The sequence below is a fragment of the Colius striatus genome, chromosome 9, assembly GCF_028858725.1.
Source record: "Colius striatus isolate bColStr4 chromosome 9, bColStr4.1.hap1, whole genome shotgun sequence".
Classification (NCBI taxonomy): domain Eukaryota; kingdom Metazoa; phylum Chordata; class Aves; order Coliiformes; family Coliidae; genus Colius; species Colius striatus.
This window is the reverse complement of record NC_084767.1, coordinates 2,954,160-2,974,823: the sequence shown is the minus strand read 5'-3', so window position 1 is coordinate 2,974,823 and position 20,664 is coordinate 2,954,160. Positions and strand designations below refer to the sequence as shown.

The 20,664-nt window shown below is 51.1% G+C and overlaps 1 protein-coding gene across 4 annotated transcripts in view; it reads right to left on the bottom strand.

Annotated features, from left to right (window-relative positions):
* Positions 1-93: 93 nt before the first annotated feature.
* Positions 94-20,664, bottom strand: part of NSD1 (nuclear receptor binding SET domain protein 1) — a 63,651-nt gene continuing 43,080 nt past the window's right edge. Inside the window, exons 18-24 of one of the 4 annotated variants that reach the window (XM_062002372.1) lie at positions 19,424-19,693; positions 17,649-17,765; positions 16,215-16,356; positions 15,705-15,811; positions 12,522-12,726; positions 8,581-8,772; positions 94-5,443 (exon numbers count right to left, since the gene is read on the bottom strand). In XM_062002372.1, coding sequence (XP_061858356.1) covers positions 5,373-5,443; positions 8,581-8,772; positions 12,522-12,726; positions 15,705-15,811; positions 16,215-16,356; positions 17,649-17,765; positions 19,424-19,693 — 1,104 coding nt within the window. In that variant the 3' untranslated portion in view covers positions 94-5,372. Of the gene's footprint in view, positions 8,773-12,521; positions 12,727-15,704; positions 15,812-16,214; positions 16,357-17,648; positions 17,766-19,423; positions 19,694-20,664 lie in introns of all 4 variants that reach the window. The other 3 variants (XM_062002370.1, XR_009819255.1, XM_062002371.1) reach the window with 3 other exon arrangements.

Genomic DNA, 20,664 nt, shown 5'->3' with positions numbered 1-20,664 from the left:
GCCTCTGCCCCTGCCACCGCTGCCAGGGCTGGCCCGGCTACCTGGGCACTGCCACGCTTCCCCCCACTCGCCAAGACAAACCACAACAGGACATCCAGAGTAAAGTTAAACTTTACTTTACAGTAATTTTTCTTCTATATACAAAGAATTACAGTACATGTTCTGGGAGCACCTGGGCAGGGCAACCCTCTTTTCATTATAAGTTTCACATACACAGCCAACAGTCTAAGGGGAGCAAAATGAAAGTAATCAATGGTCCAGGACTCCCCTCTCCCTCTTCTAAAAATAATATACATGCTGGAAATATGTAGGTTTCTCTCACCCGCTCTGCCATCGCCGCTTAGAACCAACAGACCAGTCCCAGCCCGGGCCGAGCACCGCTGCGTTCCCCACGCAGTGCCAACCCCAGTGCCCACCCGGCCCCCGCCAGGCAGCCCCTCGCCTCTCCCGCGTGCCAGCACCCTGCAGGGGCTTCCCCTCCGCTGCCATGCCGTGGGACGGCTCACTGGGAGAGGAGCGCAGCACGGGGCTGCTCACCCCAAGGGCCTCCCCCCTCTCTGAGCGAAGCTCCCGCTCGCAGCCTCAGCCCAACTTTTGCCACTGCCACGGGTGACCCCACGTGTCCTTCCTCCTCGGGACCCCCAGCCACGGTGGCAGCCAGGGCTCCAGAGAGAGCACGTGGCGACAGAGGGTGGCAGGGGACATTCAAAGCCAGGCACAGTACCCGTGACACATCTGACCTCCTCCCACTCCCCCGGCCAGGGCCGCCCTCAGCTGCAGCCACGCTCCACCTCGAGCCTCCCACTGCTGCCGCTTTTCCTTTTAACAAGTTCCCAGTGTCTAAAAAAATACACAAAACCCAGTTCCTTGAAGTCAACAACTCGGAAACATCAGGGGGGAAAAAAAAAACCCAAACCAGACAACCCAGAAACTGAAACCAGCTCAGTACCAAGGGACACACAGAACATGCAGTTAGCGGCCGCTGCCTTGCTCCGTGGGGCTCCTCTCGCTCCCCGCGCCCACGGGGCCCACTGGCACACTGGTTCGAGCCTCAAACCCATCACAGATCGAAGGAACCAAGTCCTGCCTCATCCTGCTTCACTCACACACACCAAAGCCCGGTGCCAGCTCTCGGGGCAGGGGGTTCAGCGGGTGAGGGAACCACCATCCCGCTGGCCAGGAGCCGCGGGCTCAGCCCTACTGTGCTGTGCTAAGCTGCCCAACGGTTTACAATAGCACCACAATAGCCCAAGCGCTTCGCCAAGGGCAAACTGATTAAAACTTTACCTTGAAATAGGACGTAGCAAACCCCATTTCTCAGATTTCCCTAGGAGGTAGATTCAGTGCTGTAGGGCCTGTCCCTCCCCGCCACTTCCCCAGCCCAAGCTGACACACACCGTCCCGTCCCCTCGCACCGGGCTTTGCTCGGGCTGCTTTGGAGGAGCTGGAGCAGCCCATCTGGCCTTTCCCCACCTGCTGCTGAGCGAGGGCACTGCCACCACGTAGGCCAGACCTCGGCTGAAGCCAGGCAAACGGTGCAGCGGGTCTCCAAGCTTCAGCACCCCATCTCCCAGGCCCTGGGAGCACCCATCAACCCGGCCACACTGCTGCAAGAGGAACCGCCTGGGCTGAGAAGAATGCTGCCTGGGCTGAGAATGCTGCCACCAGCGTTATCCCAACCACAGCTGGGGGTAATTAGCGCGGACAAAGCCCGAGTGAGGGAGTCAGGGTGATCAAACACAGTAGGAGCCCTCCCCGGCCCCCCTCTGCATTTTCAGCTGCAAGGTTTGCCACTTTGCTTTAACACTCACTGGCTGGCAAAGGCTGAAAAGCCTCATCAGTAATTTAGGGCAAAGCACATTACAAGCAGGTTACAATTATGGTTATTCGAAACATCAAGCAAAATCAGAAGTTAAGGCTGAAAGTAAAAATAAACGGGAGGTGTTGAAGGTCTGAGGTTTCTCAAACAACCCCCCTGCTTGGGCAGGGGCAGTGTGCAGCCACAGCGTGCTCAGGTCAGCCAGCTGCTGACATGCACCAGGGTTACAGTTGCTTTTCCTTTCTTTTTCACCCTGTTTTTTTTTCTCTGAAGCTCTTTTAGCACCCTCAATCTGCATCATCTCCTCTCAGTACATTTCTGTCCTTTGGGTTCGACCATCTCGCTCACCTGGATTTCCACAGCCACCCCTTTGAGGCGATGCCTGTGCCTGTGGGGGGTTTAACCCCAAGCTGTAACGCCTGCTCCCACAGTACCACCTGGATACTTTCTGCACTGAAGCGAATCTGGTTCTTGTGGGGTTTAACTAGGAAAAGGCTTAACTCGAGAAGAGCAATAAAGCAAGCCACCATGAGCTACTTTGAAGATGTGGCGTAGGAGACGATCCCTCACAGCAGTCACTTTTCTGCCAGAAGCAGCAGAGCCTTGCCCGACAGGGGGCACCAGCCCTGAGCTGGTGCCGATGGGACAGGCCATGCAGGACAGTGTCCCGTGCCTACTGCTCTCCTGCCCACACGTCCCAGCCCAGCAGTTATCTCCTCCTCTGCAACCCTCCTGCCCTGCCTGGAGGCCGGACCCACAGGTGCTCCTGCCCACCCTGTTACCCCTCACCAGAGCTTCTCTCTTGCCAAAGACCTACTGGGACTCTCTGCCCAATGAGCAAATCCACCACTGAAGAAGGTCCTGCTCACACACACCTGGTCACCCCAGCCCAGTGTGCTGAGCAGGAGCTGCCAGGCTATCCTGACAGCAAGGATGTCAACCAGCATTTCTATGGGAGTAAACCCTTCATCCCCTTCAGAACCGGGAAGGGGGAACCATTGTGGCTGATGGCCCCAGGAAGCTCCCGTGACCCTCCCAGGGACAGATGGAAAAGGGACACGGCTTTGAGTAGAAATAATAACAGCCTTGATCCTGCGTCTACAACCCTCCACAACAGTGAACCAACACGAGTCACATCTTGCTCACCTTGGGTGCAATTATGACTGTTAGTGGCCAGGTGATCAACACCTCCAAAGCAGCAAAAAAAGCCCAAAGGCCTTGGCCACGCAGCTGCAGAGCTGGTTGAGTCGAGAGCAAGGGCTCGGGGAGGCCACATCAGAGCTGCAGAACCCCCATTCCCACAGGAGCGGTCTGCCAGGGGTACATGTTCTCTGCCACTTCCTTCTACCTTAGAAACCCCCAGTGATTCAAACTGCCAGCAATGAACTGCAGAAAAGGAACCCGACTACTTTGGTGCAGACATCTCCTTCTGCTCCTTCAGAGCAGTGCCACCAGCAGTGAGTCACCTCAAGTGCTAAAGAGCCCATTTCCTTCGTGAGGGTTTTGTTCCCCAGAGCTGCTTTTCAGACCATGCTGGTCCTCCCTTCCTTGCCTGTCTTGCTGAGGTGACCTGGCACAACCAGCCATTCCCAACAGCATCACTGATGTCTCTGCAAGCTCTCCTGATGTGACAGAGCAGCCCCCAGGGCCCTGACCAGGGCAAGGAGAGAAGAGTAGCTCACTGGCTTCCTCCTTTAACAACGTTTGCCAATACCAATTTGACCGAGCAGCCTCCCAGCTATGCTGAAGTCACCCTTCTGAGGGTAGCTGGAAGGTAGCAAGTCAGAAACCTGGATCCTCGTGGAAAAGGCATGAAGGGAGTCAAGAAGAGAGATGGGGTACGGTCAGATGCAAGGAATAAGGCTGTGGGTTTGAAATGCCATGCAACGCTTCAATCCACGTTCACTGTTCAAAACAAGCTTTAGAGTAAGAGCCCGCGGCGTGAAAGGCTGCTGCTGCCGTGAACCTCACACCCTACGACGGGAGCACACCATTTAGAGAAGTGATTCTTTTCAAACCTGCACTTACGAGAATTCACTGAGAACTTCTCCATTTTACAGATTTAAAAAAGCCTGCACCAAAAATATTCACAGTTTATTTTTCATGAAACAAGTAACTAGAGTTAACACGTGACAAAGCAAAGCGGAGGTGGACAGAGCAGAGCAGATACCTTTCTGGTTACAGCTGTAGCTGGCTGGGTGGCTGGCACGGAGGTAACCCTACTTACACAATCTACATGACTAAGTCCAGCTCATGGGAAAGGCCTATAAATGTAAATTCGAGGTTTATTTTCCTTCTCACACATGATAAATACTCAATATACTGAACGTCATTATCTGTTTGTTTTAACTTTGTTTAAAAAAGAAAAAAGTGAATGAATGCCCTTAGATTCTCTTCTCTCTCAATGGCTCTGAGGAGTTGTCCTGATTCCCTTTGTGCAGGAGTCACGCAGAAACACAAGCTGCTTGCATCTCCCCAGTTTCAGCAGCAAGCAGGAACTGACCTGCCAGTCTTCCCGGAAAAAACAAATCATCAACAGACAACATTAAACAGTAAGTTTCCATCAAGCCATGAAGCTTTTTGAAGTCTCTAGCTATTCTACAAAGGCTCTGAAATGATTTGGACTAGAGAAGAGATGCACCACAGCACTGGTAATGTCCCCTCGTGCCCAGCACACCCGGCCTTTGCAGCAGGACGTTGTCTTGAGGTGTGTGCATCAGGACAGGAGAAGGGACTGGGGTTTATCTCGGCACAAGCGCCTGCCTCCCTTCGTAGGGAGCTGCAAAGCTTGTGCCGTCTGCTCTGGGAGCAGCGGGCGCCTGCAAGCCAGGCGGGAGCAAGGACCTGCTCCCATCACGGAGGGAGAGGCTCAGCCTGGAGCTGAACCCTCCCTCTCTGGGAAGGGACCTGCCTGGAAGGAGAAGGATACACTGGAGCTCTGCAAAGGTCTGGTGGCGGGCACAGAGATCCGAGGCTGCGGTGCCCGGATCGGCGGAGCTCGGGCAAACCACGGAGGTAAGGTGTTGTGGGAGTGGGAGAGCGTGCTGTGCTGATGAGCAGCGTTTCCTCAGCAGGACCCGACCCCACACAGCCCGGCAGGCCCATCCTCCTCCTCCCACCCGCGGACTGCCCGTGCTCGCTCTGCAGGGCCCTGGGACTCTACTGCTTGCCCCATGAGTACCACGGCCAAGCCAACTTCTGTCTCAACGCTTCAGTAAACGGCTTGCATCAGGCTTAGTGTGACCACCAGCCCCATGACCAGCAGGTAATAAACGTCTCCTTAACTGGAAAAGGGAGAAAAGGAAAAAATAAAAGCCAGCCAGCTGCTGGAGCCCACTGAGTTCCAGTGTGAGAACTACTGTTCGGTTGGAAGGACACATACACACAGACACACACACGCACGCACACACACCAACGCCGTCCAGGTACTTCAAGTCTCCTTTGGTTGTAGAAGAGTTAAGCCAGAAGCTACCCAAGGGGAAGGTGTTGAGACGGGTCCTGACAGAGCTACGGCATCCCTTGCCTCCGCGCTGCGTGGCCAACGGTACACGCTTCACTCGCAGCTCGGCAGCGCGTCCTGCTGCTGGGAAGACCAGGCATCATGCAAACACGTCCTGAACATGTCTGAGGCAAGGAGAGAAAAGATTGCTCAGTCTGCGGGCTCGCGGTGACAACAGAAGTCAAGAGGAAAGTGGATGGAAACAGGAAAGAGAGAACGGCCACCCTGCCAGGGCAGTGCGCAGCACCTTGGGGACACCCACTCTGCCCTGCCCTGCTATTGCTGCTTTATAGGTCACAATGTTTTCAAGTGCAGGAAACACTCCCTGTGTCCTGGGCTAAAGGATTAAGACACAAGAATGAAAAAACTGCCAGACGGCTTCTTCCAAAATCTGTTTTCCCTGACCTCCTCCAGATTTTCTCTTCCTTGGGCCTGTCCAGCCTCAGCTCTGTACAAAGGAGCTCGAATGGATACTGACTTGCTGGAGAAACTGCACGGGACGAGTGCAGCGGGCTCCTCTCCCACCCTGGCTGGAGATGACACCTGTCCTTCAGCGGCCCCCGCACGCAGCACGGCCCAGCGAGCGCACAGACAGACTTCGCAAAGCAACACCCTGCAGGGACGCAGACCCGGGCAGACGACAGACAAACCCCTTCCCTGCTTCCACAGAGTCCGGCAAGGGCCTACACCTCACTGCTCACCTCCTGATCCCTGAAACCTCTCCAGTCCCACGCCAGGCCGCCTCATCTGCTTCCTCTAAACGCAGTAACAAGAGCGAGGCCCCGAGCTGCACCTGGGAACCCGCCTACGAATCAGACCTGGAGCTCGAACACGCTGGATCGGTAACGTGACCGTTTCAGTGGAATTGGAGATTTTTACCCAGAGTGGACTCTTTTATTTCAGCTTTACCATTTGTAAAAGGAAAAGGTCACGGATGTCCTCTCCCTTCGGCTGGGCCACACTCAGACTTAAGACAATGTCCTTGCTCACGTCAAGAGAGAATATGGATGGGATGTGCATGGGTTAGGGGCTGGGCTCAGGGAAGTGAATAAAAAAAACAAACCAAAGATTTTTTTCCCCTCCCTAAACATTAAAAGACTGAAACCTGCCTCCCATATTCACCAACCTCACTTTGGCTCTGAGTCGGCCAACTCACGACAGACAGAATCCTGGTTACGGGTTAGCGCTGTGTTTTGCTCAGGCAAAGGGTCCTGCCCCCGAGGAGGCTGTACTTTTCCACTCAGCCAAGAAATCTGGTCAATTGCCTGAATGTTCGTCACAAGCCACTGCATCTGCTCCGGGGGCACCGGCGCTTCCCTGGCCGGCCGAGGGGTCTGCTCGAACGCACGCAATCTCTCTGACGTCCAAGGGGTTTGCTCTGCGGGGCCAGAGGCAACTTCCCAGCTGGGCTGAAGGGTCGGCTCTGGTAGTTTCTCTGCTGTCCGGGGAGGCTGCTCTGCAGGCGTCAGGGCTTTTGCAGTGGGCCAGTGGGTTTGCTCATGCGTCTGTAGTTTCTCTGCAGGCCAAGGTACCTGTCCGACATGCGCCACTGCCTTCCCAGCAGACCAAGAGATTTGCTCGCCAGCTAACATGGTCCTCTCTTTCTGCTGGGGACTCAGCTCCACGGCCGGGGCTCCTCTCTCCATCGGCTGAGCGTTCTGGTCGACGGGCCGCAGCGCCTTCTCCGACAGCAACAGCCGAGGAGCCGATGCGGCCAGCGGCTTGTCCAGGGCTTGAGGCCGAGGAGCCACGGCAGCGGCCAGCTTGTCCGATGCCTGAGGCCACGGGGCTGTAAGAGTGAGAGGCCTCTCCAAGAGCTGAGGTCGAGACACCCCGGAGCCGAGAGCCTTGTCTGAAGGCAAGACCCGCAGGGTCCCGGGTTCAGCAGCTTTCTCTGGAGGCAGGGGCCGCAGCACCCCAGGGGCGAGCGCCTTCTGCGTGAGCGGGATCCGCAGCGCCCCTGAGCCGAGAGGCTTCTCCACGGGCAGGATGTGCGGTGACCGGGAGCCAGGGGCCTTCTCTGGAGGCAGAGGCCGTGGCGTCCCTAAGCTGGGAGCCTTCTCCGTGGGCAGGATCCGCACACCCGAGGCAGGAGCCTTCTCCGGTGGCAGGGGATGGGGTGCCCCAGAGCTGGGAGCCTTCTCCACAGCTGGGACCCGCGCTGCCTCAGAGAAGGAGGCCTTCTCCAGAGGCGGGGGCCACGGCACGGCCGATCCAGGAGCCTTCTCCACGGGCAGGATCCGGGAGACCAGGGAGCCGGGGACTTTTTCACCAGGCAGAGGCCACAGCACCTCGGGACCAGGAGCCATCTCCAATGCTGAGACCTGCGGCACCACGGAGCTGGGAGCCTCTTCCACAGACTGAGGCTGCAAACTCTGTGCTCTGTCCAACGGCTGAAGCTGATCTTCTGCCGGAGGCTCATCCACCGGCTGGGCCTGCAGGGTCCCCGCAGCGCCGGCCAGGAGCCTGTCCGACAGCTGAGGACGCAGACACTTGGGTGGGAACTCATCCAGCAGCTCAGGCTGCAGGGTCTCAGTGTCAGTGAAAGAACTGTCCGGCAGCTCCACAGCCTCAGGGGCGGCGGGAGGCTCGTCCGACAGCTGGAGCTGCAGGGCACCAGCGGGAACGAGCGACTCGTCCGACGACCGCGGAGCTCCGGGAGGAGATTTGCCGGGCTGGTCAGGCTGCGAGGTGTCGCCTGGGGCCTCGTCCAGCGGCCACAGCACCGCGTTGCTGGGAGGTTTGTCAGGCTGCTGAGGCTTCAGCGCCACGATGATGGGTTGCTTCTCTGCCTGCAGCCTTAGGGACAGGGCAGCCTGGGGCCTGTCTGCCGGCTGCAGGCGGAGCGACAGGGTGGTGGGAGGTTTGTCTGAAGGCTGCAGCCGGAGCGAGAGGGTGGTGGGGGGTTTGTTGGAGGGCTTCAGCCTCAGCGACAAGGTGGTGGGGGGTTTATTCGACGGTGGCAGTCGCAGCGCCAGGGTGGCAGGTGGTTTGTCTGGAGGAGGCAGCTTGAGGGCCAGGGTGGTGGGGGGCTTGTTTGATGGCTGCACCCTCAGGGCCAGGGTGGTGGGGGGCTTATCTGATGGTGGCAGCCTCAGTGCTAGGGTGGCAGGGGGCTTTTCTGGTGACTGCAGTCTGAGAGCCACAGACTGAGGTAGGCTGTCCAGAGGCTGAACGCTCAGGTCTGTGTCTGCAGGTGGCTGCTCTGCTGGCTGAGCGTCCTCACCATTATCAAGGGCTCCTATGGGAGGCACATACTCACGGATTTCTCCTGGCTCTAGAGGATTAGGCCCACAGGGATCGTGCTCAGTGCAGCTTAAACGTCCGTCCAGCTTGGAGATGAAGAGCATGCCTTCGCGGTGCTGCTTGCAGAAGGACCTGGGGCACATCTCACAGAAGGAAGCTGCTTCCTTACCACACATATCACACTGATGCCATGGGCACTCCCATTTTCCTGCAGCACAGACACAGGAGAAAAGACATACCTTTTAGGAGTGGTACAAGGGGAAAGAGACCCAAAGCCCAGCTGCAAAGGGAGTTCAAGGGAAAGTGGAAACACCCCTGAAACATTCCCATACAGTTCTACATGTCCTCCTCCATTTGTGCCAGAGCTCCCAGGCTCAACAGGCAGTTAGTAGGAACCTGAATCCTTCCTTATAAGCAACAAAGGCAATGTTAAATCATTGGTGGCCACAGGCCACTGCAGGTCAGACCATCTGGCTCCAGCAGGACACTAGCCAACAAGGGCACCAAGGGAAGCGCAGACACCTGCATCTTGCACAGCTCCGTGCCTCTGACTTCCACAGACAACAGTGGCATCTGTGTATAATACATCCAATGGACTTTCTAAACAGATGAGTCAGGTTCATCTAAGTCTTGGTTAATTCTGGGCCAATAATCTGCCTTCCTGTTTATCAGAAAGAAGAAGTGAGAGGGCAGCAGTAAGCTTCTATTGTCTCTACTCAGAGGCATCTTCCTCAACCTCTGTGCATGGCCTTGACAAAAATACTGTTTAACATGTACTTCTTTAACAAGAAGCCAAGCTCCTCCCTGAGAAGCAACAAGTCCACGCTGAATCCATTCACCATCAGCATCAACACCACAGAGGAATAAAGTAACATTACACTTCAGCAATTGCTGTTTCTCTCATTGGTAGATGAACTCACCGGGTCAGCCACTGCTCCTCCAGTCAAGGCTGCTGCTGTCTCTACCAAACACTCCTCACCAGTTCATGGACACAAGGAACAGTGAGACCATTTGCACCCAGGATACATGACGTCAAGCTCCTGACCTCTCACCGCAGGATCAGCACGGCTCTTTCCGAACATGCCTCCTGTCTCCATGCTCCTCCCCAACACCCCCTCACCCCAGGGTGCCCTGCAGAGCAGCCCTGGCTCAGAGCAGAATGGGTGATGAAGGGCAGCTGTGGACACCAGCCTCCCTGAACCAGGCTCATCTATCTGTGTCTTTGGCTACCAGATCTTTTCCAGGGAGGCTGGAAGGGAGTGTGCTGGCAGCACAGCGCTGAGCAGCTGTTGGCACTTCTCCATGCACTTGTGCAACCATTCAGCTTTCCATTCCCCTCTCTCATACTGCTTTTCCCCTGGGGTTAAAGACAACACATAACATGTTTTTCCCCTTCTTTCAAGCCAATCCAAGGCTTCTGTTCCAGTCTCAAAATATGTGCACCACTTTTCTGAGTCTTTTCCAGTTCTTCAGTATCCTTTTCAGAGTGGGAATGTTCAACACTACTTGTGGTTTTCCCTCTTCCAGGCTCACGGTGCTGCAGCCCAGGGTGTTGCTGCTCCCTCCCTCAGCATCAGCAACTCAGCAAACCACATGCAATACTCACTTTGGCCACTGGAAAGACTCTGAGATTATTATTACAGAGGTCATACGTAGAGATAGAAAATAAAGTATGTGCAAACCTGTCAGTATGTTGCAGGAAGGATAAATCCTATTAGACCACTGTAATGGTCTTTGACAGGATAAAAGGACTAATGAATAAACAGCCTCTCCAGAGACAGCCTGGAGCTCTTAGAAGTAAGATCACACAATTAGTAACATGCAAACAAGCAGGAAATTCCAATTACTCCACAGCAATGCCCATGACAGAGGAAACATTTGAAGTAAAAAGTGCTGAACCTTTCATGTCCTGCACAATACTCTGAGGAGATGGCTACGAGTATAGCAACCCCTGTGTAAAAAAGAGTAAAATAGCTACAACTAACTGAAAATGCTTCTCAAAAAACAGCTGTTAACAGTCTTCTGGCAAACTGAGGACGTGTTTCCTATGAAATCCTTCAGGAGCCTATTTCAATTGAAACCTCTGGAAGCAGAACAACAAATACTCTTACAGAAGTGCAGGGGCTAACAACAAGGGTGTGAGGGACTGGTTAGACAGGCTGAGAGTTTAAACTGGACAGATGCTCTCACACCAACAAGCTGCAATTAAATTAAGACCAGTGTAAAGCAGGACTGTGGAAGAAATGAAATGAGAAATGAAAAGGGATCAACACAAGGACTCGAGGATAACAGGGCAAATCACAAAACATACATCAAATAGGTAAGTTATTTTTGCAAAACAATTCAAATCTCATTTCCTGGGAAATGATATGTATAACTAACATTAAAATGACATATTTTTGTTGGTGTTGGCGAGACTTTGGCTGCTATACTGTCAAAATGCTCCTTACCACAGCTTTAAAATGTGTAGGCAAGTGGGACACAGACCAGAGTAGACCAAGAAGAATCATTTTAGAAAGTAAGAGCTGCAATAAGAGGCTGTTTGTTTAATCTGGGAAAGGACCAAAGGGACAACAGCCTCCCAGTATGTAAAAAATGGCTGACAGAGAGATGACAATCCTTTGTTTTTTTCAAGTCGGGCTGTCAGGAAAAACTTTTCAAATGGAAAGCAGGGGAACAGGATAAAGGCTGGGTTCTCCTTTATTGGAGACTTTAAAGCAGGGGAAAACCTGCCCCGGGACATTACAGCTTGTCTTGGCACACAAGAATGGGCAGAAAGGTGATTCCTGCTGCTCCCTTACAGGGTTTGGTCCATGAGCAACTCAAGCTCTCCTGTATAAATGCTCCCCCAAATAGTAACACATGCACACACCTAAGTTCTGTCATCTACAAAACATGCTACTACTCCTTCTGCACCTTCTGCCAAAGCACCACTAGAGGTGCTGAGTGCCCAGTTCTGGCTCCCCGTGCACGCCACACAAACACCGTGGCAGTGACTCTCCTGGCAGTTACTTTCAGAGCCCACTTGGTTCCATGTCTCTCAGCCTCCCACGTGCTCAGAAAACACTGTGCAGAGCTGTACAAAGAATTACTGACTGTGACAATGCCTTGAGTGTTTAAATCAAAAGATTTACAGCCTCCTAAACAAATTACTACAATGCAGTTGCCTTTATTAGCCAAGTCTATTGTCTTAGCAAAACCCCCTAAATTAGATCTGATGAGTTGTCCTACATAAAAACTTGTAATCTAGTACTGTTGATATTCTTATCTTTTAAATCTTTAGGCACTTGATCCCTTATCAGCTTCTCCATCCTCTTGGCCTGGCAGACATCAGGCTTTTAAACACAACTTAAATATTTCTCTCTAACAGAACAGATCCTGAACTCAGAGCTGTTTGATCACTCAGAGGGAGCCTACTTCTTTCTCTGCACCCACCTAGAAGTACTTTTTTGAGTACTCTTTTTATTTCAAACTTCTGCCCTCATATCACAACAAACTAGGATGTGTTTTAATACCTTTCTCTTCCTTAAAGACGAGCTCATGGCTATTCAGACATGTAACTCCAACTCCTACTTCACATCAGCACTTTTCCCTATTCAACTCACTCAGTTGTCTTCAACTTTGGGAAAATGGCCAATCTGAGAAGCCAACATCCTCAACTACTGTTGGGACTGTCCTTTGCCAGGCCCTAAGGATGGGGTCAGCTCACAAGCACCAACTCCTACTGTTCTGTGATTCTCAGGCAAGGACCAGCTCCCCCTTCAGCAATGAATTCATCTTTTTGCATTCACAGTGGGATGCAAGCCAGAGTCCTGTTGTGTGGGCCACAAGGTCTGTTCAAGTGAAAAAGATTTCTGTAAATGTGAAGATAGTACGAAGTGAGTGCAATGTGATGAGCAGCGCCCTGACACCTCGAGCCAACATCATGGCCCAAGCAGAGCCCAGCAGAGCACTGACCTGCAGGTCTCTTGGTCAGGTTGAGGCAGTCTGCATGGTACACCTTGGGGCAGCCTGACTTCTTACAAGAAACCAGCTGCCCTCCGTCCCCACAGCTGAAACACTCATCCTCTCGCTCCTTCATCACCTCGGCCTGCGACCTGCGCTTCATCTGCGGCCGTCTTTTCAGCTTCTTGGATTTCTCCTCCGTGAGGTTGGGCTGGCTCTGCAGGAGAGACAATGTCAGTCAATGCAGTCCCTGCCCCTTCCATCTGTTCCCTTCCTGCTACAATTGGGATAACTGCAACACCTGCAAATAAAAACCCCACCTCAAACATACGTAGCGTGACTGCAGCGCTGCTCGATAGCTGGCAACCAATTTACTATGGCACATAGTTGGCTGTTTTGGAGGGTTTTCTGGAAGAGCCTGGAAGCCCAGCACCAAAGCCTGGTTAAACATGGCAAAGAGACAGCCAGCAACAGCAGAGTGAGAGGCCAGGGCCTGCCTGGTGTCATTGAGCTTGTGCCACCTCTCAGACTCCTCAGGACCTCAGTCACAGCAGTCAGGTCTCCTTGCGCCCGTGGCTCAGTGAGGAGTCTCTCAGGCCTTCCTGCACTTTTTGATATTCCTCTTTCCATTTTCACTCTGAATTCATTTGTGATCTCTTTAGACCTATCTGTTCTTGGCTCAATGCTGCTCTTTTCCAGCAGAACTTTTTCCTTCTCCTTGCAGTAACCATCAGGACACACTCCCCTTCCCCAAAAGCAAACACTTTCATGGCCTGCACCCTCCGTCTTCCTAATGGCTTCTCCCTGTCCCTATTGAGCTTATTTCTCCCCAGCACAAGTCACAGAATCACACACACTACTTCAGCTGATGCCTCACAGGCCATCAACGCTTCTCCCAAAGAACAGGGAGTCCTTCCCAAAGCACCACCAGCCTTTTTCACAGCTCAGCCTGCAGCAGCTGGACTGCACACAGCTCCCTCACCACCACGACTGCTTGTTGACGACCTTCCCTCAGCAGATCTCTTCTGCCATCACCCTCACTGTTGTACCGAATTTCTGAGCTCTATTCCCAGTTATACCCTGTTATTCCCTTTACAACTGCCCCATCCTCTCCTGCTCCCACACCCATGATATCTGACATCTTTATGCCATCAGTACAGTTCAATTACCACAATTCCAGACAGCTGTGCTACAGCAGCAACGAACTAAGGACAACTGGTCCCGAGACTGATATCTAAACAGCTTAAGTGCTCTCTACTCTGGCCTCAGGCTTCCTCCTCCTCCCTTCAAGCTCAGACCTCAGCCTGGATCCTCTCCAGGCTAAACCTCCCCAGCACTCAATTCCACAAAGATGCTGCTACCTGTCCCCAGCCAGTGACCTTATCAAAGCTCTCTTAGTTCAGTTTCTTTAAACAGACACGAGCTAAATTTTATGCTGTTTTGCACACACCTTTGTGTCCCAGTATGCACTCTCCAGGCAGAACACCTGTGTGCTGGGACCATGTCTATGGGTACACTTTTTGTATCCTTTATTCTGCATAAATATTGGGCACTGTGTTCATCCCTCTCCTATCAGGATTAAAACCAAAAACCACCAAAGCATTTAGAAATCTTTGTCTCTAGGCCTGGGATTTGAGAACTCAGCAGGAGTGCTGGGTGCCCAGCCATCCTGCCACCAGGGAGGTACATCTCTTGACTGTTTCCTTTCCCTTCACATGTGGGTATTTCTGTTTTCAAACCATCACCCACAGTGACAATGGGGACAAATCAAGCCTTTCTTATCACTGAAAATGCAATCACTCCACCTGAACTATTCCATCCATTCTCAGCACCTAGTACCTGGCCATCTAATTAACAAAGAGAACAAGGAAAACCTTTCACAGCTAATTTGAATGTCTAAGCAAAGTCTAACAGCTGAACTAAGTGATTCCCACTTACTGCAGTACAATAGACTCCCAAAGCTTCCACACTCCCAGTTAAAAAGGTCACTTTTAAGAGTGAACTTGAGTATAATCAGTTTTGTCTCGAGGTATCTTCAGGAAGCTCTAAAAATGCAAGGCACTGTTTTCTTGGGTATTGTTTCCGAGTCCATCTCATCAAGATGGAATGAGTCGCCTCAGGCATCACAACATTTAAGCCAAGTAAAGGGACCTTTCTCTGATTTTCATCATGCAACCTACAATTTCAGGCCAAAACCTACAGTCAGGCCACGTATAACACAGGGGCAGCACAAAATCAACTGAACTTTAAAGAACTAAATGCATCAGATGTGCAATTCCCCTCATCTGACAGCTTCCAGAGACATTCATTTTTTTGTTAATCACAAGTTAATTCTTCTTACCTTCCCTATATACTGATGGGGCTTAACAACTGTGTGCTGGAACTTTTAACCCTTCACTGTGGGTAAGCTACATGCCAGAGCAGGAGGATTACAGACTGATTTAGTGAAGCTCAGGAAACAAATCAACAGCTGAGACATAGATTTAGCTGGTGACAGCTGTGAACTTGGCCAACTGCTCCTGTTGTTTCCTTTCCCCAGTAAGAACCAGTTCACACAAGGAGGTAATTGAAATCAATTCTTGTTACTGTAACATTACAGTTACAAAATGAAGCTCTCTCAAGTCAGTGAGTGCTAAAAGCTAGTGATATTTCTACTACATCTCGGGCAAATTTCTTATTCCTGTCTGATGTGTAAACTTGAGTCACTCAATTAAAAGAAGGAGAAAACAAGGAGCTTTTTTACTGCAGTAAAGATGGTCATGTAGCTTCTGGCTTTAAAGCTACTCTAGTCTGAAGGCATACAAGTTTGCTGGCTTTCCATGCATGCTCACAATTTATTCAGGCCTTTACCTAGGAAATGGGTCGAGCCCTGGTCTCTGTTACCTGATGGAAGTCTTTCCCATGCCTGTCCCTTGCTCCTCTAAGTGCAATGGAAATTGCCAGGATAAAAAGCAGAAAACCCGTTAAAAAATAATTTACTCTGTTGGTGAAAAGTACAATTTCCTGCCATCACTTAGAGCAGCTCTAATAATTGAGGTCAAAGATCTCTTCAGAATGAAAACTTGAATATTCAACTCATTTCAAGCAGCATTCTCCTGGCCACACTGCAACCGGGATTAACCTTCTGCAACAAATGACACACATCCATGCAAAGAGGTGACTGAGAAGAACAAAAGCTTAAAGGAGAGGTCATACCTTTGGCCTCACTCCTAGGAAGCCACTGCAATTTGGGGCACCACATTTACAAACGGTCTTTCCGTTTCCCAAACACTCCAGGTTGTAGTTGAAAGTCAGCTCCGTCCCTGGCACAAAAGCAGATCAAAACCAAGCAAGTTGTAATGAGCTGTGGGGCAGGATATCTTACTGCTCAAGTACAAGTACTTTGGAAATGTATTGCTGCAAATGACTGTAGTAAGTACACAAGGGTAACAACTGTGATAGATCTGCCTGGGTTGAGAACTCAGTGCAACCCCACTGAAAAGGGCATTTGACCCCACGCTGTGGCATGCTGAATTCCATTTCTTGGCCCTATAAATCTGAACTGCGACCCTCCATTTATAGCACAGATGTGTGTGTGTCATTATGTCAGTGCTGGTGACAAGTCCAACGAATGCCTATGTGAGAACAAAAATCTACAGCTACAAACCCTCCCGTTTCCTCCCAGGAGACACTTTTAACTGCAGGTACTGACAGTGGGGTTCTTACCAGCTTTGATATTTACAATTGCGAAGAGCCCGACGCGCGTGTCGCCGTTCACACACCATTTCTGTGTCTCACAGTTCGGCTGGCAGCAGTGGTTCATGAACCGAGCGTAATTGCCCTTTGGCCCAGCATCAATGATTCGATCCTGCAATTGAGTAAGTGAAAATACCACCGAAAAACACATTTAATAAGGTGTCATTTCCTGCACAGATACCAGGAATGCATTATTCAGTAGTGAGGAGTGTGACCATGGAGGCATCTGATGACACTTGCAAAGCACTGGAGCTCAAGGGAGCACAAGGGACAGCTGTTGCCTGGACAATCCACAGAAACCCAACCAGGTTCCACATACTGATGTCTCTGGTCGGAGCTGGCAGATCCTATGGCAATACAGTCTCCTGCACAACATCCTCCTCCTCTTCATAGACATGTGGGCTGCCAAAGGGCCAGGAAAGCACTGTACAGCTGCTTTCTGAGCAGTGAGCTCTCCCTGGTGTGTTAGTACTGGATAAACACACCAGCACACTTCCACAGCAGTGCCTGCAGTTACAGAGCCCAACTTCTGCTTAACAGTAAAACATCAGTTCCTTTTTCTTGTACATCAATGTAGAGAAGGAAAACAGGCACAGTATGTGATGTGTGAGTCACAGTTCTGTACAGTACACTAACATTTGCTAGGTGGCAGCAGAGTGGAGAGGGCTGCTGCAACTGAGATATGAGTTTGTAATAATGAGGGACATATTCCCACTTGGTTTTGTCCCTGCTCTCATCCATCAGCCAAGGAGTACAAGACATGGTCAGTGTGACTTTCTGGCATGAAGAAGGGAAAGCCAGAAAGCAGTCACATGGTTATCCCATCCCACACTCAACAGCTTCTTCCTATGCCTGCTTTCAAGGTTTCCTTCTAGTCTTTTTAAGATTGAGTGACAAAGCGTAAAAAAGCAGCTGACAAAACTACTTACCACTGAAAGTCAGGAGCTCACACCAACAACCTGGCCTCCAGGACCCACTGAGGAGTCTCCTCTCCTCTACTTAAATCTGCAAGACCTGGGGTCTGAACTTAAACAAAGGTCTCCCCGTGCCTACTACTTGCACATCTCAGGGCTGATGCCTTCTCTGGCACACACCAGCCCAGTTCATGACTCTCCAGGGTTCAGTTTTCTAAGAAAGACCCCGAGGTTACAGACAACTGCCTCACCTTTTTTGAATAACCTCCAAAGAAGTTGGTTCACATTTTCCTTCTAATCCCATTATCCAACCTGAAGCTTCTCTACTGCACTTCCAGTCCATTCTTTTTGCCTTCTCTCAGAAAACGTAGACCAGGTCATGAGCAACTCTTAGTACCTTTTTGTTTGCTGGAGAAGACCACTGTCAAACCTTCCTGCAATTGCTTTACTTCTGTCTAGCATCCTGACAAGAGAAATTCCTTCCACATACCTTATCCAGTGTCAACATGTAGAAATTGGTGATGTCATGCTCTTGAGCATAGCGGATTCGGGCTCGGCACTCCTCTTCATCAATCAGCTCCCCAACATACTCATTAACAAATTCACCCTGCCAGAGAGAACAAGCTGATGAGACAAATTCCTTCCAGGATGGAGGGACACTCACCTTTGTGCTGATACTGAGTTCCTGTTTCCTTTGTGGAAACCTTTTCATACAAATCTTCCTCTGTGCTTTGCAGCCAGTTTGACCTATAATCTTCACTAAGAGCCCTGAACCATACATCCTTTCTACATGCTCAGCAAAGGACTTGAACTAAATTAAAGCAACAATGGTCACCAGATTGTTCTTTGTGATATGGACAGAAATAACATTGAGGGACAACACAAAGTTAGCTGCAAGAGTAACTGCATTCCAGTTGGAAACAATAGCCCTTTGGTGACCAACCACATGGAGCAGCATGATGCACATAGAGCACCTGCTCTACAGGGAACTTTCTAGCAGTGAAGTACCACAGCGACTGTACTTTAGCCCTCTAGAGGGAACCCCAGCTCTGCTCCACCAAGGCTAACAAGTGTTGCATTAAATGATGGACTGTTGTTTCCAGACTGTATGGGGAAAGTGAAAGGTTAACAGGTGCATGGAATGGCAGAGATCTAACCCACAGCACAGCAGGCAGCAGAGCCTGAACAGAACAGACTCACATTATCTTTCTGCTATCAAGCCTTCTTCCCTAACAGCATGCTGCCCTCACTCCTTTTTCAGGCATCCTTCTCCCACCATACTGATCACCCCGTTTCACTTCATCCTTTTTTAGCTTTGGGTTCTCTTTGCTTTAACCTTCTTCCTTCAGGACAGACCATGTGTCCACCGAATTGCTGTTCTCTGGATTTAAAAAATACATACAAGTGTTTTATCTGGAGATACCAGTTTCAGCAATTATGTTAGCTATCTCTATGCCCTGGTGAGGCTTCATGTGGAGTACTGTGTCCAGTTCTGGGCTCCTCAGCTCAAGAGGGACAGGGAAGTGCTGGAGAGAGGCCAGTGCAGGGCCACCAAGATGATCAGGGGACTGGAACATCTTTCATAGGAGGAAAGGCTGCAGGAACTGGGGCTGTTTAGTCTGGAGGAGACTGAGGGGGGAATCTTATTAACATGTATAAATATCTAAAGGGCGAGTGTCAGGAGGTTGGGACATCCCTCTTTTCTACAGTAGCTAGTAACAGGACAAGGGGTGACGGGATGAAGCTGGAACACAAAAAGTTCCACTTAAACATAATAAAAAACTATTTTACTGTTGAGGTGAGGGAGCCCTGGCACAGGCTGCCCAGAGGGGTTGTGGAGTCTCCTTCCTTGGAGGTCTTCAAGACCCACCTGGACACGTTCCTATGCGACCTGATCTAGGTGACCCTGCTTCTGCAGGGGCGTTGGACTGGATGATCTCTAAAGGTCCCTTCCAACCCTACCATCTGGAAATCCTGAGCACAGTCTTCAGGCCAATGTTCTGGTGTACTCAAAGCCCACTGTCCATACAAACAGACAGATCGAGCGACCATCTATCTTACCCTGTGGGATGTCAACATGTAAGCCATTTTCTTGGTTAGCTGAGCCCAAACATTCTTGTCAGGGTTGGAAAAGTTAAATCCATCCATTTTTTCCCCCCCTAAATGGCATTCTATGGCAAAAAGTCTTCTTCAAACTCTGAAAATCCATTGAAAACAACACTGAAAGTGTCAAGAGGAAAGGACATGCAGAGAGAAGGTAGGTACCTTTCTGATGTCTGTTTTGGCCTGCAGGCCCCAGCCTCGTGCCAGCGTGCGGAAGATCTGCACCTCGGGGTACTGGCGCTTGGAGAAGCACTGGTTCTGGCAGCGCTCCCCCGCCGGGCACACCAAGGGGTGGCACTCGTACAGCAGCATGCGGTTGATGCACTCCGAGTCCAGCCCGCACGGGTTCTCATCTGTTGGTTTGCAGTTGCAACGTGGTATCTCAGACAGGTCTGCAGTGAAGATCTGCACCTTACCCACCGGCCGGTTCACCTTGAATGCACAGGGAGGATGTGAGCTCGTAAGAACAATGGGTTATACTGACAGGCACGCTTCTATACTCAGCCTTTGCCTATGAGCTGCCAGGCTGCGGCGTGAGTTAGTTACAGCCAGGAGGAGAAAGACAGTTCTGGGCTCCCCAGCTCCAGAGAGACAAGGAACTTCCAGAGAGAGCCCAGTAGAGGGCTGCTAAGATAATGTGGGGACTGGAATATCTCCCTTAAGAGGAAAAGCTGCAGGACCCGGGCCTGTTTAGCCTAGAAAAGAGAAGACTGAAGGGGGACCTCATCAACACTCGTTAAGTACCTGAAGGGTGGGTGTCAGGAGGATGGGGCGACACTTTTTTCTGCAATATCCAGCGACAGGACAAAGGGTAATGGACATAAACTGGAACACAAGAAGTTCCACTTAAAGAGGACTAAGCTTCTTTCCTGTAAGGATGAGGGAGCCCTGGCACAGGCTGCCCAGGGATGGTGTGGAGGCTCCTTCTCTGGATGTTTGCAAAATCCCCCTGGATGTGTTCTTGAGTGACCTGATGAAGGGGAACCTGCTTTAGCATGGGGCTGGGCTGGATGATCTCTAGAGGTCCCTTCCAACCTTATGACTCTGTGATTCCATGACACAAGTTCAAGGATGTATGTATTTCTAGGCATGCTATTTCAAGAGGTATACAGGCAGAGGGAAGAGCTAAGGAGGATGCAGGTCCTCCATTAGCATCACCTGGTGCAGTGTGTATTCTGTGACCCCTGATGGGGAGAGGCTGCCAAGTGTCCCCCTTCCATCACCACTTTGACTACATCCAGCCCAGACTGCACACCAGACCTGTGACCAACACTAAACAATTTTCTGCCTGAAACAGCACCTTCTCCAGTCTCTGAGTGTCAGGTCCTTTTCCTTTTTGAATCTGTCACCTTTAAGCTCTGTTGTGCTCTCAGTTGTCACTATGAGGTGGGCAAGTCTGTGAC